The sequence below is a fragment of the Hermetia illucens genome, chromosome 3 (genome assembly GCF_905115235.1).
Source record: "Hermetia illucens chromosome 3, iHerIll2.2.curated.20191125, whole genome shotgun sequence".
Taxonomy (NCBI): Eukaryota; Metazoa; Arthropoda; class Insecta; order Diptera; family Stratiomyidae; genus Hermetia; species Hermetia illucens.
Window position 1 is genome coordinate 166,775,977 of NC_051851.1, and position 19,985 is coordinate 166,795,961.

The window sequence follows — 19,985 nt, forward strand, 5'->3', positions numbered from 1 at the left end:
TCCCGCACTCCGCACCTTTCTAGCAAATGTCAAAACTAAGACCGGCTTCGAAAAGTACTAACCGAATTTGATACCCCACATGACTATATTTGATGAAAAAAAATGTACACCCCCCTTTTGCATGTACGAGGACCCCCTTAAATTCGACGTAAAAGGATGTAACTCACTGCATGTGTGAGGGTTCACAGTTCCCACCTTTCTACCAAATTTGGTGTCAATCGCTATAACCATCTCCGAGAAAAATGCGTGTGACGGACAGACAGACAGTAAACCGATTTTAATAAGGTTTTGCTTTGCAAATAAAACCTTAAAAAAGGCTTTCATTGACTTTCTGCTACCAGCCATAAACCTCACCTGGAAATTTCCAAAGTGGAGACCTCAAGTTCAAAAGGAAATTGCCACATTGAAGGCCAGCAGAAAAGCAGTGGCAACGAAAATGCCGAGAGCACGCAACACGCCTGCAGATGCGAGCACGACTGCGACCGCGGTAAACTGCGTTTCCATATTTCCGGACTTCAATCCCCAGTAGCCCGAAAATTGGTTCGAAATAGTGGAGATAAGCTTTGTGAGGCGTAACATAACAGACACAGATGATAGATAACTCATATGGTCGCTTACGCGATCAATTAATAAAGCGGTGGAGTGTCAGCTAAGAAGAGAAAACAAGGCATTGCAAGGAGAGCTCTTCCATGGGTGACAAGAAACCTTCCCATTTCCTTCACCGCCTGTAACATAGTTCTAGAACAGCTAAGGTAGTCTATGGGTAGGACGCCTATCATCTACTCTTCAACCGATTTGGGTGACGGTTGATGTCCAGCCACTAGAAACCGCAGCCGACTTAGTTGATAAGGTCCACGCCGCACTTCATTCGATACCATGCCTCGCGGGAGCAACGTCAGCTATACATACACCATCGCCTCCAGTAGCAGAAACACGCTTAACGCAACTAGTTCAGCAACTGTTAAGTGAACTCGCGGAGCTGCGATAAGAGATGCACGCAGTTAAACAGCAGATTCACTCCTGGAATTCATCCAGACGGAAATATCAACGTTTTGGGTCCAGCTCACATGCACAGCGCAGCTCCAAAAATCTTCACCCCGAGGGTTTATGTTAGTACCACTGGATTTTCAATTCCGAATCGATTAAATGCACGAAACCAAGTAATTGGACTTCGAAGAATGCAAATGGCCCCGTTTGATCCCATTTACGATGCCTGTCTATGTCCGACCGAAACACAAAAATACGGTTGCCTATATGTACAGACGCCGATATACGCATTTACCTGCGCTCCAGAAACGCAGGACCATATAAAAAAAGACGTTCCAAGGCAAACATGCAAAGCGGCAACCGCAAACTCCACAAAGATTATGTAACCAAGGAGTATAAGCAATGGCGTTAATACCTCAGCAACCAATTCAGCAAAGCCCAAGACAAAATGAATCCACAAACAAAAAGAAAACTCGATCACGAACCAACACCAGGAAACCATCGTCAGAATATACGCTCCTAGGAGGGACATACCAAAAACCGATCTGGCTACGGTTCAACAACCTACAGTGATAAACCAAACGAAATCCAACAGACGAGTTAGACTTACTGATTGTTACCAAACAACAATAACAACACCACAAATCCTCAGCTGGCGTCACGGCACGACTAGCTGAATTATCGTAATTTCCTTGCACTGGAATCACTGGCAGGGGAGTGCTCTGACGGTGCAAATTACTTCCAGACACTTGCCTAGAATTAGAACTTTTAATTACCTTTCTTTTCTACCGAAGTAAAAGAGATAATCTACTCACAGCTCTCACTTTATGAACACCAGAATGAGATGCAGGTCAGATGTTACATTTAAATAATTGGGTTCGCAGCCAATTACCAAAAATTATAATATTATAGATGTTTCGGTTGAATAGTTTCTGAGAATGGACCCGTTAAGGAAATGAACACTTTCGCCCCCCTGCACCACCTTTCCAATAAATGTGAAAGTTTATTGCTCTCCATTTGGTCCAGTCTGGCAGCACGTGTATGCGGACCTTGGGCTTTCCAATTGCTAAAACAAAAGTCAAAATTAAGACCGGCTTCGGAAAGTACTAACCGAGACCTTTCATTTGATACCCCATTTGACTATATTTGGTAGAAAAAAATTTACACCCTCCTTTGCATGTATGGTGACCCCCCTCTTAAATTTAAGTTACCACATTTCCACCAAATTTGATGTCAATCGCTTGAACCGTCTCCGAGAAAAATGCGTGTGACAGATAGACAGACAGACAGTAAACCGATTTTACTAAGGTTTTGTTTTACACAAAACCTTAAAAAAGGCTTTCATTGAAATTCTGCTACCAACCATCAACCTCACCTGTTAATTCCTAAAGGTTAATTAATGAGGACTTTCACGATGAGCTCTTCCATTTAGAATGGATGGGTAAGGTAACCTTAAAGTGGTTCCAGCAAACAATCCCAACCAAAATTGCAGAACAGAGTATGTGAAATCAATGCATCCGGCCCCCGAAGAAAGGCAGCCGATATCGTCCGCATGCTTGGTAAATAGAATCCGCACACTTCTGATACTGGAGGATAAGTTTATGGATGCCACGAAGGATAAATCCAAAAATGTGGGGACCTCAACCGCATCTTCGAACTGGACTAAATAAGTCTAGTACTCCATTTTTTCTGGAAAGATTGAAATTCAATCATCAGAAAACCGATCCCCGTCTTCAACTATTATACAAAAAAGCTTCTAAACAATAAATCTGCGAGTGGAGAATAGAACATTCATTGACAGAGCCCCCGTATGGAGCTCCCCACTGGTGACGACACTACAGAGTTAATCCTACCGGTTATAGCTTGGTCAAAGGGTAGAATAGGTCCCAGGGCGAAACGTGGATTGGTAACCACGAAGGAGCATAAAACCTGGGAAACGCCTGCTGAACCAACACCAACAGCTCTACTATCAGACCAGAGTATCTCCACCTCCACGTGGGGACCGCTGGAAGTTCTTTCTTAACGAAAAGCTGCAGACAAAGAAGGATGAAGGCGAGTCTCCCGCGCCTAAAAACGGGACAAATTGTACCAACTGGTCCTCCAGGTTGGGTTGGGCTGACAACTCTACACGAAAAACCGAAGTTACGAAGCCACTACAGGAACCTCGGACTGGATGGATTTTTCAACGACAAACCCGGCAACGAAAAGGAATAACGATTTGCGCATTTTCTCATGGAACGTGCACTTTTGGTTCAGCTCCGGAGAAAACAAGTAAATGCGTTTTATAATTCTCTCAGAAAAGAGTAATGTAATGATTCATTAGAACGGGGCACCTGAACAAATTGGAGATTGAAAACGTGATAGATAAACTTTGGTAATATTTATTTAAACCACAATAGCAATTTAGCAATAAACACAAAAATTTAACTTTTCAATAAGATTTATGAATTTGTATTTCAAATTGGATCTTTGCACCGATGTGATGTTTACGCCGCCGCGGTTGGAAACAGAAGAGACCGGCTTATTTCCATGCGGTCCTTACTGTCCCAACCAACGGCATTTTTCCACCGCTAATTCTCCACTCTCCTGGTGCGTTCTGAAAATGAGCGAGTGGAGAGTTCCGCGCCATCTACCCGTCCGCATCCGCAACATTCGAAATAAATTTCGAATGCTGCCGATCCTGCCGCGCCACATCACTCCGCCCCCAGACGAAACCTAGGGGGTTTCGGCGACGGATCCCGGAACTTCGTTCGCCGTTAATCCACAAAGCGGACACGACGCTGCTTCGGGGCGCACACGGGTTTCAGCCTGGACAAAGAGACCGCCCTTTTGTGACCACCGATCTCGAGCTGGAAGAAATGTTCTCCCCTCTCGAGAACGCGGTATGGGCCCTCATATGGAGGCTGCAGCGGCTTCCGGACGGCATCCGTCTTGATCAGCACGTGCGTGCATGTGTCCAGTTCCTTGAGCGAACAAGCAGGTATGGACGCGTGTCGAGTGGGTGGTGGCGCTTTGATGCGTCGGAGATTGTCCCTCAGCAGACGCACCAACCCCGACTCCGTGAGACCCGATCTCTTGTCGAAGACCGGATCGCTTGGGAGTCTTGGGTTCTCCCCGTATACCAGCTCCGCGGGGCTGGCAGCAAATTCCTCTCGGCGGGTTGTACGAAGGCCGAGTAGGACGAGGGGCAAGACTTGAGTCCAGAACGGATCGTCGCGTGCCATAATGGCGGCTTTCAGCGTCCGGTGCCAACGTTCCAGCATCCCATTGGATTGCGGGTGGTATGCCGTAGTCCGCTGGCGTTTAAAACCCAGGAGTTTGTCTAACTCCGAGAAAAGGATGGATTCAAATTGCATTCCCTGGTCAGTGATGACCACTGCAGGGACGCCAAAGCGAGGTATCCACTCTCGGCAGAGGGCTTCGGCACAAGATTGCGCCGTAATATCTTTCAGAGGTATTGCCTCAGGCCACCGCGTGAACCTGTCGATGATTGTGAGGCAATACTTGTAGCCGTACGAGTCTCGCAAAGGCCCTATTATGTCGAGGTGTATCGTGTGGAAACGCTTGATAGTGCGGGGGAATGAGCCCACTTCTTTCCTTACATGCCTGGAAACTTTACACTTTTGGCATGCGATGCACTCTCTGGCCCAGGAATTGATATCCTTGTTCATGGAGGGCCAGAAATATTTTCCGGTGACTAACCGGTTTGCTGTCCTGATGCCGGGATGCGCCAAGTCGTGAACTGCGTGGAACACTTCCTTGCGAAATGTGGCCGGAATGTATGGCCGAGGTCCCTTTTCCGAGTCTTCGCAGCAGAGCGAGAGGTTTGAGCCGAAGATGGACAACTCCCGAAATCTGTATTTGGGGTTGGACTTGAGGCTCTGAAGTGCTGCGTCATCCTCCTGCGCCTTGGCAATAGCCGAGAAATCGAGTGAGGCGGGACGTTAACCTCGGAGACACGAGACAAAGCGTCAGCAACTATGTTGTCCTTGCCGGACACGTGCTGGATGTCTGACGTAAACTGGCTTATGAAGCTCAGGTGTCGAAGCTGACGAGGGGACGCTTTGTCGGGCTTTTGTTTCAAAGCATACGTGAGAGGCTTATGGTCCGTGAACACTGTGAACGGCCTGCCTTCTAGGGAGAAACGGAAGTATTTGATGGACAAGTACGCGGCGAGCAGTTCGCGATCGTAGGTACTGTAGTTCCGTTGAGCGGGATTCAACTGTTTCGAGAAGAAGCTCAACGGCTGCCAAACTTGATCCACCTTTTGGTGAAGGGCAGCACCTACTGCGATGTCAGAGGCATCAACAAAAACGGCTAGGGGTGCATCTTGCTGAGGGAATGTCAAAAGTGTAGCATCAGCCAGTTGCTGTCGGGATTTATTGAACGCGCGGACAGCCTCTTCAGACCACACAATCTCTCGTGTGTCTTTTGTTTTGGGGCCAGACAAGTACGCGTTCAAAACGGACTGGTGATGGGCGGCCTTGGGCAGGAAACGACGGTAAAAGTTTAGCATGCCCAAGAACCTCCTCAACTCCCTCACTGTTTTTGGACGCGGGAAGCTTGTGATTGCTTGCACCTTGTCTGGGTCGGGCTGTATTCCTTCAGAGGAAATGGAGTGGCCGAGGAATCTCACCTGTTGTTGAAGGAATTTGCATTTCTCAACGTTTAGGACTAAACCGGCCTCAAGGAGACGTTGAAAAATGCACTCGAGATGGGCTAAGTGCTCAGACTCAGTGGAAGAAGCGACCAAAACATCATCCAAATAGACGAAACAGAAATCGAGGTTTCGCAGGACTGAGTGAATGAACCTTTGAAAGGTTTGCGCCGCATTGCACAATCCGAAAGTCATTCGGATGAACTCGAAGAGTCCAAAGGGTGTGCATATTGCCGTCTTTGGAATGTCTTCAGGAGCTACTGGGATTTGGTGGTATGCCTTGGCTAAGTCCAAGGTCGAAAAGATGCAGCAATTCGCGAGGTGATGCGCAAAGTCGTGGATGAGTGGAATCGGATATCGGTCAGGAACAGTCTGTGCGTTTAGCCTTCTGTAATCCCCACAGGGACGCCATTCGCCATTTGGCTTAGGGACCATATGTAAAGGGGAAGACCAACAGCTGTTTGAGGGCCTGCAGATACCCTGTTGAACAAGTTGTTCAAATTCTTTCCACGCGATAGCCAGTTTCTGGGGTGGTAGAGGACGCACCTTCGAGAAAATCGGGGAACCAGTAGTATTTATGTGGTGCTGCACATTGTGCTTCACTGGTTTCGAGAGACTACACTCGGTAGTAATCTGGCTGAACTTTTGGAGGAGTGTCCGAACACGAGAGTCGGTGATGTCTTCCAAAAGAACGGAAAGGTTATTGTCAGCGTGAGATACCATTTGGCCCGACGAATTAAGGTTGGTTGTGGGGTCTATAACATTTTCAGAACGCACCAGGGGAGTGGAGAATTAGCGGTGGAAAAATGCCGTTGGTTAAAACAGAAGAGACCGGCTTATTTCCATGCGGTCCTTACTGTCCCAACCAACGGCATTTTTCTACCGCTAATTCTCCCCTGGTGCGTTCTGAAAATGAGCGAGTGGAGAGTTCCGCGCCATCTACCCGTCCGCATCCGCAACATTCGAAATAAATTTCGAATGCTGCCGATCCTGCCGCGCCACACACTCCCTGTACAGAGATGGAGCTACCAAGCAGTTAGCCGATACCCTGTTACAATATAGGGCTGATATAACAGCTTTGCAGGAGATGCGCTGGACAGCGACCGGTTTCCTGGAGAAGAGTCACTACATTATAGTGGCCATCCAGTAAACCATGTGCTCGGAGTAGGTTTCTTAGCCAGCTAAAATATGAAACCTGCTGTTATCGGCTTTGGAAACATAAGCAAACGGCTATGCAATCTGAGCTCGCGAGGCAAATTTAGAAATATAAGCCTCATTAACGTTCACGACCCTACAGAAGAGACTGCAGGGTCGGCGAAGGATACCTTTTACGAGGCAGTAGACAGAACTCTCGAAGCCTGTCCCAGATATGATAACAAAATCATTCGGAAGGCCAGAGCCCGTATTCTTCTACTGTCCGAGATTAATGGACGAGAGGAGAAATCTAGATGAAGCATTGATACCGAAAAAATGTTTAAGGAAAATGCTAGCATCGCAGGAGGATTGGGATGCGATCAACTCAATGATCGCATCAATCCAGGGCAAACTGCAAAAGGTGGAGATTAGTCGAATAACAAAGACTGAATACACTAACCATAAAATTCCATTTCATGTATTGCTCCATGGTGTACTGAAACATCATTAGTATTGCACCCTGCCCTCTCCCAACATTCCGATTCTACGTTATTTGAATGCAAAACTGCACAAATTGTGTGGTGTTGAAAAGTATCCCACATGACAAATAGAATCTTACTCCATAATAGGAATAACAATCTCCATTCTGGTACCCAATCTTGGTGACTCCAAGTCGAACTGCTTCAAAGGTATGATTCACTTTACTGGAATCGCAATCATTACCTTCAAAGACGTCTATTCGTAGCATTGCAGAGTCTGCTTAATCATACCCTCTTTGCCGTCTGCGATTGTTTCCGCTTCTTCCTTTTTTTACTGTACACAATAAATTCGACCTTAAAGGCTATTGTCATGAAAAAAAATCGTCTCCAGATTCATTTGCGATAAAATACAAGAACCAGAATACAACACAATCAAAGAGCACTAATTATGTTATTGTGGAGCTGAGTGGAGATGAAAACGATGTGATGGATGGTTACGTCTGAAAGTGAAGGTCACTCACTACTCCACTCGATGGAAATCTACAGAAAAAACAGACGAAACATACATGTAGCCACATATCGCGGGACGAAAACATGCTTACACAGATTCCATGGAGAGCGATCTCAAGCGTTTATGCTAACGAACTTGGAGAACCATGAAATTCTTCCAATTCATCCTGGGCTGCCCCAAGCCTCCAAGTCTTCCATTTCGACTATTCGTAGGAAATATGCTTCGTAATTTCTTAATCAGAATTAAATGATCAGATAGGACAATAACGTTGAATGATATACTCGTGTTTGGAGTGAGTCACTTGTAAACGGCAACAATATTTGTTCGTCATATTATCTTACACGTTTCATCTTCAAATAGTTTGATAAGACAAATGATCTGCAGGTGGATATCAGTTGTTTACCTAGAGAATAGGTGATGGGGTGATGCGGTGCCGATCGAAAGTATATCCGGAAGCCGATTCTTCAGCAAAGCTACGACACTTTTATATTCTCTTTGAAAGATTTCTACTTAGTTGATTGCTGGTTAAGTAATATTCGACCACCCTCTCCAGGTAACGAGTTCTCCCCCGATTATTTTCAGCTGAATATTGTTATCAGTTGGCCCCAGTCGAGTTGATTCACGCTACGCCAGCCACTTTTAAGAAAGCATATGACGCTTTCTACCTTGGACGATTACTTTATATTGCTCCCAGCTCTTCTAATTTGTGCCTCAGATAAAAAAATCAAGCAAGGTGGAGTGAATAGTATATGAAGGTTGTCGCATACCATGCAATTATTCTCCGCGCTTAGGCGAGGCTGGGCGAGGCGAGGAATGAGTTTTATTAATCAGAATTCCTATTTGCCTATCTTATATGCGCATGATAATTTCAAGCTGCTTCTAGATCATATTTGTGAGCCGGTCGTCGTCATAAGCGACAATCGTAGAGGGAAAGACATGAATACAAAATGATTATTAGCATTTTTTTTTTTGTTTCAATTTAAAAGCTTCTCCTGTATTATTTCTTGCCGGGGTATGGCTTTGGCTTTGGCTTCGGGGGCGACATACCTGACTCTTGTTTGGCATATGTGTAATTGAGCGGGCGCTGGGACGGTCATGTCTCATGTCGTAGTGTTTACAATCGAATAGCGCTACCGCACCAGCAATGCTTTACCACTCACCCAGAGAATGATTGGCTATCCAATGAAGCATGGAAGTTAATACAGTGATACGGAATCTACTGGTAGCGAACATTTTCAAGAGCTAAAATCGTCGCGAATATCCGTTCCCTTATACCTGGATAAGTTCTTATCAATAATAGCCGGTTTGCGGTTTCGTCCAAGATAGAGGAAACTCATTCGACCCTGCTTCATCTCTGCCTTGAGAGTAGCGTGATCAAAAAAAAAATTACAAAGCGTTATCCGCCCCCTTCTGTTAGCCCAAAACATGGGTCTGACAACTAAAGCAATCGCCCAGACCCATCAAATGGATGGCGGACGCAGAACTCCCTTAATTCCTGAACAGAACTATTGTTATCAACATGATTTTTTTTAGATTTTTCGGTTGGGCAATTTCTGAGAATGGGTCCGTGAAAGAAATGATTACTATCGACACCCTGTACTCCCCACCTTTCCAACAAATGTCAAAACTAAAAAAGGCTTCGGAAAGTACTAACCGAGACCTTTCATTTGATACCCCACATGACTATATTTGATGAAAAAAAAAGTGATCCTTCACATTGCATGTATGATGGCCTCCCTTCCTCCTCCCACCCCCCTTTTACATTCGACGTAGAAAGATATAACTCACTGTATGCGTCAGCGTTCACAGTTCCCACCTTTCCACCAAATTTGGTGTCAATCGCTATAAATGCGTGTGACAGACAAACAGACAGACAGTAAAGCGATTTTAATAAGGTTTGTTTTTACACAAAACCTTAAAAACAACACAACGGGACCCAACCCTTGTCCCAGAAGAACATTCGAACTACGTCGCTGTATGGTTATGAAAGAAGACAAATTCCAATTAGGTAAACCGAAGTTGAATATCAAAACCATTAGTCGAAGTACCCTGTTTTCTTAGAACAATTAATGTCCGCTGACGTTTTGTCCAGAAGGCCACCGCTTTAAGTATGCTTCAGTTTCGAACGTCAACTCTGCTACACCCAACTGATCGATCAGATCTTATTCTGACTACAGATGTCTGCAAAGACATCACAGATGCGGCGCTGGAGTAGCTAGTTGATAGACTACGCCAACCAATTCGTGAATTACAGCGCATATAACAGGGAGCTGTTGGTAATTTACAATGCCGTGAAATTCTATAGATCCATGATCAATCAAAAACTAGAAAAAGTATCGTTGAGACAGCAGGAGTGATCAATTTTGTCAGCCAATTCTCAACGAAAATCCTGGATACCGGCACAACTTACGACTTATCTCATGACAAATTCAGTAAAAACACGGAAAATTTTCTTCGACGAAGAAATGGCAACAGCTCAACCAGCGACTGTATAGGATAACGGTCTGGAATAGTCTGAGCATTCAAACGTCTGTAATCGCCACATAGTCTCCATTCGTCGTTGGGCTTTGGGATCATGTGTACTGGAGGAGACCAGCAGCTATTTGGTGGACTGCAAATACTGTTCTAAAATTGTATCGAATTCTTTCTTAGCAACAGTGAATTTCTGGGGTGGTAAGGGACGCACCTTCGAGAAGATATGGGAGCCAGTAGTGCGGATGTGGCTGTGCATCATGCTAAGTTAGCTGCAAGAAACTAATTTCGGTAGTAACCTTGCGGTAAGTTTGAAGTAGCGCGCGAATGCGAGGGTCGGCTACTTCTTCAAAAATGATTGAAAGACTGACAGTACAGCAGGTGGTGAGTTTTCTTGAAGACCTGAGCGAGTTTACGGCGTCTATAAGAAACCTATTCTTCAGATCCACTAGCAACCCATAGTGGTTTTCAAAGTCCGCGCCTAATATAGGACTGCTGATGTCCCCTACAACAAAACGCCATGAAAACGTTCATCGAAGTCCTAGACTTAAGTCTATCTGCGTGTAACCATACGTGCGAATCGACGAAGAATTTGTTGCCGCGAGTTTTAACGGTTACGATATTAAGTTACTATGCTGAGATACGGGAAGAACCGAAACTTCAGCACCTGTATCGACCAGGTAGTTGCGCCGGCTCGAGGGGTCGTAGATTGTGAGACGACTTAATGTTGCATTTCGGGTAGCAGTGGCCAGAACTCCCAGTAAGTCTGATTTGTTTGGTGAGAAATTTTTTGCCTTTTCAGCGAACCAGCTTGCCCGCGGTATATGCTGGAGGTCCCGACGGCCTACTAACCGATCGCCCATTTCGAGAGACGGATCTAGACCTTGATCTGATCCTACTCCCCGAATGTAGAGCACTGACGGCCTCTGCCAACTCAAAGACGATATCTGTTAATGCTGCCACCATCTGCTGTAATTGAGCCACCAGGCCTAAACTGTCGCGGGACAACTCACCAACCATGGGTCGCACGTGGACCTCATGAATTTTATCCGCGATGACGGCTAACGTATCCAGCGACTTCAATTCCGCACATACCAAAATGGCCTGCGTGCTCTCCGGAAGCCTCCGCAGCCACAAAGACTGTAGCAGCTCGGTGCTGACTTTGTCACCACCCAATTGCTTCATTTCACGGTCACCTAGCGTTAGCTCTGTCAGTAACTGGTTAAGTTTAGCCGTCTCACTTACTGACAGGCGTTTTAAGAGCTGCCCCTTTAGTCGAGTACAAGAAGAATTCTCTTGGACGTCGAAGATAACCTCAACCGCCTCTACGCCCAAGCCGAGCAGCGCGTCATTGAAACGAACGGCATCCGCTGAGACGCCGGCCAAAGCAGATTCAGCCTCGAGTTGGAGAAAACAATCTTGCCGGGCTCCTACGCCAAAATGGCGACACCCATACGGCTACGGTAATTACCGCGGGACTTACCTCTATTCCAGAGGGCATCGTTTAGCGGAAGCGAACAACCCAAGAGAAAGAACGCACAGGTGGATCGAGCGGAGTTCGAGGTAGAGAAAAGCGAAGGAGGGGAGGAGAAGAAAAAATCTCATCCTGCTCACCCAGCACTCTTTCCATCGTTTTTGAAGACGTTGCCCACGCACGTATTGCAACTTCACATTGTTTTTTTTCTTAAGATGACAATAAATTTAACCAATTGGATAATAATAATAAATATGAAATCTGCGACCTGACTGCAGCCTTCGCCGGAATGGGCGGGGCGGGTAGTTCAGAAGATCTTCTGACAAGTGACTACGGCCCAGAGACTCGTCTGTCCAAAGACAAGGAGGCTGCAAACCAAAAGCCAGGAGCAGAAAAAAAGAGGAAACGAAGAAGGACTAGACCGTCGGCTCTGCTTATTAAGCTGACGGAAGGCAAGGCATTTGCAGAAGTCTTTAGTGAAATCCGCTACAGGATGAAAGCAGAAGACAACGGAGCAGAGGTGTCTTCCATATGGAAAACGAGGAGTGGCGGAGTCGTCGTCGAACTGTGTCCGAAGACGGCTAGCAAGAGTAAGTTCTTCGAAGCGGTCAAGGGGTTATTGAGGGAGAAGGCTCTTCTTTCCACCCTAAAGCCTATGTGCTCTTTAGAAATCCGGGATGTCGACTGCCTCTCAGAAAAAGTCGAAGTGGAGGAGGCGATAAAGCATGAATGTCCAGAGGTAACCAATGCCCGGATAGGTATCACCCCTGTAAATGATCGAAGCCAAAAACTCACCGTGGTAGAAGTCCCCGAGCAATATGCGAGGAAACTCCTTAGCAGCAGGAGAATCAAAATTGGATAGATAGTGTGCAAGGTACAAATGCGGATAGTCCCGACCCACCAAGTGCTACAGGGGTCTCAACTATGGACACACGTCAGCAACTTGCAAGAGACCGGACAGGCGCAGGTGTGCAATCGTGCACCAGTTGCTAGCACAGTGCGGAAGTAAATGCTGATCTAGTGCTAATTAGCGAGCAATCCCGAAACAGGGACCCGGCCTCATGGCATCTCGACTCATCGGGCACCGCTGCCATCTGTGTTCTGGACGACGTTCGACTTTGTGTTTTTGCCGAAGGTCGAGAGAATGGGTTTAAAGTTCGCGGCTGGCAAAACCTTGCACACGAGGTGAATGAGGACCCGTGGGGACTTGGCTATAAGCTTATCACCCGGAAAATCGGGACTCTGAAGAAGCCCTGCATACTAAGTATCGACCAAATGGACCGCATTGTACGGGCATTGCTCCCCAAACATCTTGTACGAGTTGATGTCAATAGTGCGGAAAGCGTTGAGGATTGCCCCCTTTTCACAATGAAAGAGCTTGAAGAAGCGGTTCTCATTATGAAAAACAAGAAGGCACCACGTCCTGATAGCATCCCGGCAGAAGTTTACAAACTGGTGTTCCTCCAACGGCCAGACTTGCTCCTTGTCGCTGGAAAGTGGCCAGACTCGCGCTGTTGTGTATGTTTAATACGGCTCGAGAAGCTCATCAGGAGTAGACTCGCTGAAGCGATCCGCGCTGCCGGGGACTTATCCCCAAGGCAGTTCGGGTTCAGAACAGGGAGATCCACAGTGGATGTTATTATGGAGGTCATAAAGGCAGTTCATCGAGCCGAAGCACACAGCCGCCGATCTCGATGGATAGTGCTTCTCGTAACGCTTGATGTCAGAAATGCCTTCAATTCCGTAAGGTAGGCAGATATGCTAAGCACATTAGAAAACTCATTCCACATGCCAAGCTATCTCTTGCGGATATTGAGGGATTATCTGAAATACCACTCCCTGCTCTATGAGACCCTAGAGGGTCAAAGGAAGATGGAAATCACGTCGAGAATAGCAGCACAGAGATCCATCCTAGGGCCGGACCTCTGGAACGCTTCCTACGATAGTCTGCTGACACTTGATATGCCCGAAGAGTCGCGTCTGGTCAGTTATGCAGATGACGTTGCGGCACTTGTTGCCGGACGCACTGGTGAACAGACGCAAAGCAGACTTTGCATATTGATGTGACGGGTAAGCGGATGGATGATTACTGACTTTGCGCCCCATATCGATCGGCAAGTTTACTATAGAGTCAAAACCAGTGGTTAAATACCTTGGTTTAATGCTCGACTCGAAGATGAGCTTCTTCAAGCAAATCAAAGCAACAGCGAACAGGGCTTAGGCTGGAATCGCGGCCTTGAGTCGACTAATGGCGAATGTTGGGGCCCTATATCTACTAGGAGACGTCTCTTTATGGGAGCAGCGCAATAGGTTCTGCTCTATGGCGCGGAGGTATGGACTGATGCCCTTAACAAGGAAGTGCATCCTAAGCGCCTTGCTCAAGTGCAGAGGCGGGGAGCTTTCCAAGTGGCGTCTGCTTGTCGCACTGCCTCCAAACCAATCGTGATGATGATCGCGGGAGTGATCCCCGTTGCCCTCTTTGCGAAGGAGCGCAAAGCTATCTTCCGCCGTAAGGACGAGAACTTAAGAGAGGTAGTTTCCCGTGAAGAACATCAACGCACCCTTACCGAGTGACAACTCTCTTGGCAAAATGAGCCAAGGGACTGTGCGGCTCATTGACAATTTAGGCCCGTGGCTAAACCGAACGCACGGTGAGATTGATTACTTCCTTATTCAACTTCTAAGCGAGCTTGAAGGTTTTCACTCTTATCTGCACAGGATTGGGAAAGCACGATCTCCTAATTGTGTGCTGTGTAATGGAGTAGCGGACGACGTTGAACTTAACCTTTTCTCTTGAGAAAGTCCCACTTCTCTTTCGCTTTCGTCAGCAGCTTTATGCCGATACAAGGGAACTCTCTCCAGACATTTTCAGAGAGATGCTGCGCGGGCTATTCTTATTATGAAGAAGATTGAACTCGACCGGCGGAGGAACCGGACATTTTGTGCGTAAACGCATTCACCTACCCTACTCCCCTCAAAAAAACTCAAATCTAAACAGACCGGCAAGCAAACCAAACAAATTTTGGTAGAGAACTTTCGCAGCTCTAAATTTGATTGCTTGGTGGTTCCCCTTGGTCTGCTCTAGAGAAGGCAACATAGTTTTGCTATAGATCTGCAGTAGCTGGGTCACCCAGGGAAAATTGAACCTGTGGAATTCACACCTTCTATCAAGAGGCAAAACATAATGCAAAAAAGTCAAAGATTATCCAAGGTGTTTGCAGACTGATTGTCTTCCAATTGGGACACAATCTCTTTTTCTAATAAGCCATGAACAGAGAACACCGACAGTGTATGGTAGACGCACGTGGATAGTTATGCAAAAAAGATTGAAATCATGAATTCGCTACTTTTTGTAAAGAAGCTTTGAATGAATTATGCATATGAGCGTAGGTTGACAAGCACAGATTTAGAAGCCAAATCTGCAGCCACCTATGCGAGCCAATACAGCATAGCAAATCATTCTCGCCTTGGAACTGTTGCTGCGGCTCGTCGATTATGACTACGAGGGTATCGCCATGAGACATATAGGCACATAGTTTTCATGTACATGGACCAAATATGGATATCACCTGGTGGCCGTGGTGGCCGCAGCACCCAATGTAGTTTTTTTCACTGCGAACAGCTCACCGAGAATGGAATTTCATAGAATGGGTGAACAGCGATAAGTGAGCTTCCAAGTTCATTAGCTGCACGATTTTCGGTGATATCGTGCTGATATGGGAATTCAATGCGACACTTACCCAGAAGGTGATGAATCGAAATGACGAAGAGACGTTTTGACGTTACATTGTAGTGACGAGACTTCTTCAGGAAATTAAAAGGCATTCTTTCGTCGGGGCACTGTTGCGCTCGTCACGTAATCTACACGGCTGCGGGGCACGTCGCGGCTACAGGTTGCGTTGGGTCTAGTCGAGGAACGGTGTCCAGCGCTGCATAGTAGTGCACTTCCTGCTCCTATTGCCAGCTCCAAAACTGGAAACTGCACCTAATGCAGGTGTGTCGACTGTCAAGGTTCCGTTGGAAGCGTATTGCGCCAGACTCTGGAGCACCCAGCGAATACACAAGGAAATCACTTGGTTGATTATTTATCCACTTTAAGGCCACCAAAGGATCACAAAACTGAACGCAACGATACGTTTGATGTTCCGCGCACAGGACACCCCCAAACTTCGATTCTTGTTTACGTAACAGAAGTCAACAACAAACCAACCCGCACAGTTCGCATGGATCTCAGCATTTAGTCATCCACCTACCGAAATGCAAAGCACCACGAAAATACAAAAAATGCGAAAACGTTCGCCCCTATCGTCGTTTTTGAGCCCAGAGCACACACACCTCACACACTCGATTCGCGCAAATTAGAACCTTTTCAATTGCTCACACAATTTCTCGTTGTTTTCCCAATAAAATCATCCACGCCCGAGTTCGTAACTAATTAGGGAGAGCGCGGAAAACACCTGGCTGCATAGTGAAGTAAGGACTTGCGGCGGGAACAACAGAAAATAATTGGAAAAACTGAAAAGAAACGCCGAGACAGAAACCCCTTCTGGTTGACACGGGAAAGTTGAAACGCGACAAAAACTTTTTTTTTCGGAAAATATGACAGACGGCGATGTGAATGTGTGTGTGGGTATGTCGGTCGTGTATTTACATATAGCAACGACACGGGTGCGGAAGATGCAGGTGCATTGCATTGCGATCGTAGTGCTCCTAGTTGTGGATAGGTGGCGAAGAGGTGAGTTTTGATGAGGCGGGAAGTGATATAAATTTTATTTTGACCGTAGATGGGGAGAAGAGGAAGATTGAAATTTTAGTGATTATTTCCAATACAGTTCAGTCATTTCAAATGGTAATCCATGCGTCTGTTGGTAGTATACAATTTACACGGGGAAAGCTCCAACCTCGCTAAAGAACTCCGGCGACTATACCTGTGATAACGGTAATATTTAACTTTGAACCCCATCCCCTCTCACACAAGTTCGGTTAAAAAATCGCGGCGGTCACTGCCTGGTTAAAGAAGTGGCGCTAAGGAAGACGGGGCGGCAATCCAAGGAGGAGAACATCCATAGTGGTAGCACCGGGAGACAATGTATCACATTAGTTGACTGGCCTTGATGCAGTAGGTGAATGCCCCTAAGGCATAATTAGGGCGCTCACACTCGAGTCTGCATGAGGACTCTGAATCTAAAGTGGTAAAAGTTCACGAGACCTTACCAAGGGTATACTGGTACCATGGGAACCGGAATAGACCCTGAATTCCAATACGGCTTGAGAATTCCTGTTGTATAATATGTGCATTCAGCTCAGATGTTGCGGTTGGCCCCCTAGTGGGAGTTTCATGGGAGTTGTGGTTGCGTTCAAGCGAAGGGAGACCTGTGAACCTCAAGCAGCTTCAACACGCATGCCGTACTCCATAGTTCCGTAGATATTTAGGTAGGTCTTGCATTCATCAATATGAATGCTGAGCCATGCACTCTGTATAAACTGGTACCGTTGTAGCTTGTCACAGCGGGGCTCTGTTTGTGGTTACAAAATCAATCCACGTCTTAAGAAGGCCGTGGGATTAAGTCCCCGAGATAAGTACCCACGTTAATCCACAGGTACGTAACTGGCCGGTTAAAGAATATGACGCTTGAAAAGGGGGGTGTTTGGTATTACCGTTGTAAACTTTGATTTGCCAACCGCACCCATGGAGGAGCAGATGGTAAAAAGAGTATTTAAGAGAAAGAAAAAAGTCCCTCACTGCTATTCGCACTACAATGATGTACAAGCAGGGTAAAGAGGGACCCACCAATCCTCACCCGTGCGAGTGCACATCACTGTGATAATTATCCTACCAACAAGCTTTAAATGATACGAAAACAGCCCTTTTCTGGGGCGCTATAACCTTCCAACGGGTCGCTTCGATTCTTCTATTATATTGTAAAAGGGGAGCTTTCTTTTCTTCCTGCATACCCTCTCCTCCCCTCCCTCTCCAGAGGTGGGAAAGGCAAATCAAAATATACCAGCATAATATCAAAATACTTCTCATTTGAAGTGTCATATCTTTTTAAGAGGGGAGACTACCGCGATTTTTAACGGAATTTGAGGGAGAGTTCGTGTCGGAGGGGTAGGCGACGAAGAATGCAGTTATACAAAGAGTGTTGGACTCCATGTTCAGCACGTCATCGAACGACCAACTAAACACCTCCCCATCGTCAGAGAGCTAGCCTGGAACCGTGTGTCACATTACTTCGGACTAATCCCCGAACTCTTCCGCCTTGCGAAGCCTTCAAATCAGCGAATTCCTTTCACCAACGAGAGGGGAGAGAAGGAAGGGAACCGTCAATTCAAGGAACCCCCTGCCATCCGGTTCCTCCACCGATCGAGCTCTATCTTCTTAGTAATGAGAAGGACACGAACGTAATGGACAACAGCGCTCCACCTGTCAGCACTCCTCAGCATTTCCTCGACAATGTTGTCTGGAGAGAGATCCCCTGTGTTTAAATAGAGTTGCTGACGAATTCCACAAGAAAAAAGTGTGTGTTGTCTACAATTCCGGAGATCGTGCCTTTTCAATCTTATGCAGGTAAGACTGAAAACCTCCATGCCCACTTAAGAACTGGGTAAGGAAATAGTCAGTCTCACTATGCTGCCGGTGCAGCCACGGGAATGGAGACCTTGCGGCGACTGCAGATGCCTGAATGATCAGACCATTGCAGACTGCTACCCTATACCACTCATCCACGATTTTGCGTCCACTATCGCAAACTGCCGTATTTTTCGACCTTGGAGTCAAGGCATACCATCAGATCTCTGTAAGTCCCGAAGACATTCCGAAAACGCCAATATGCACTCCTTTCGGACTCTTCGAGTTCGCTAGGATGACTTTTAGAGTGTGCAACGCTATGCAGACCTTTCAAAGATTCATCCACTTTGTGCTGTGAGACTTCAACTTCTGTCTCGTATATTTGGATAATGTTCTGGTTGCGTCTTCCTCTGAGTCCGAGCATTTAGAGTACCTCGAGTACATTTTTCAATATCTACTTAGGGCCGGTCTAATACTCAACGTTAAGAAATGTAAATTTCTACAATCGCAGTTGAGATTCTTCGGCCTAAAACCAGACCCAGTCAAGTTGCAAGCGATTTCGAGCTTCCCGCTTGCGAAAACTATTAAGGATTTGAGAAGGTTTTTGGGCATGTTAAACTTCTATCGTCGTTTCTTGCCTAAAGCGGTCCATCATCGATAGTAGATCCTCAACGCCTCCTAGCTAGGGCCGAAAACCAAAGACTCCCGCCAGGTATTTGAGACCCCTTAGCAACAGCTGTGGATGATGCACTTCTGGCATCCCCTCAGCTAGATGCATTCCTAGCAGTATTCGTTGATGCCGCAGACATTGCCGTAGATGCTGTTCTTCACCAAAAAGTGAATCAAATCCGGCAGCCGTTGAGCTACTTCTCCAAACAGCTGAATCCCTCTTAACCGAACTACAGCACCTGTGATCGCAATTAACTACTTCCGGCACTCCTTTGAAGGCAGACCGTTCATACACTCATTTTTCCTTTGAAACAAAAGCCCGACAAAGGTGCCCATCGATCATCCTGTTCTATGGAAGCAGCAAAAATGGAAGAAATCGTGCAGGCACTTTTTCTTGTCCACCACATCCGAACAGACGCTGTTGATGAAAGAGGGAGCACTGAGGAATGTCCACTCTTCATTGTAAAGGAACTAGAAGATGGGGTCCTGTCCATGAAGGACAAAAGACACCAGGACTGCATTGTATTCCCAGCGAAGTGTTGAAACTCTTACGTAAATACAAGTCGAAATTGCTAGTCAACGCATTCAACGCATGTTTGATATTGGGTGATCTTCCCTCCCGCTGGAAGGTTGCGAGACTTGTTCTGATAAACAATGGCAAAGGCGAGCTCAAGGCGCCGTCAGCGTAACGTCCGCTTATTATGTTGAGCACAGCGGGGAAGCTGCTTAAGACGCTCATCAAGCCACGACTGACTGACGCAATATGTGTTGCGAAAGACTATTCACCAACACAATATGGTGTTAGAACGGGACGATCCGGGATTGATGTCATTGAGAAGGTGGCCCAAGTGGTAAGACTGGATGAGGCACACAGTCGCCACTGGCAGCGAGTAACGTCAGAAACGCCTTCAATTCTGCGAGGTGGTGCGACATGCCCGAGGCACTCCAGGCTACCTATTGCAGATGTTGAGGGATTATATAAAGGACCGACCCCTACTTACCGAGACCCGGGAAGGACAGCGTCGAATAAAGGT

General features: G+C 46.6%; 1 protein-coding gene across 1 annotated transcript in view; it reads right to left on the bottom strand.

Annotated features, from left to right (window-relative positions):
* Positions 1–16,280, bottom strand: part of LOC119651567 (tyrosine-protein phosphatase non-receptor type 21) — a 29,669-nt gene extending 13,389 nt beyond the window's left edge. The window contains exon 1 of the mRNA XM_038055201.1: positions 15,455–16,280. Within this exon, the coding sequence (XP_037911129.1) occupies positions 15,455–15,539 (85 nt within the window). The 5' untranslated portion in view covers positions 15,540–16,280. The remainder of the gene's footprint in view (positions 1–15,454) is intronic.
* Between the last annotated feature and the right edge of the window lie 3,705 nt (positions 16,281–19,985).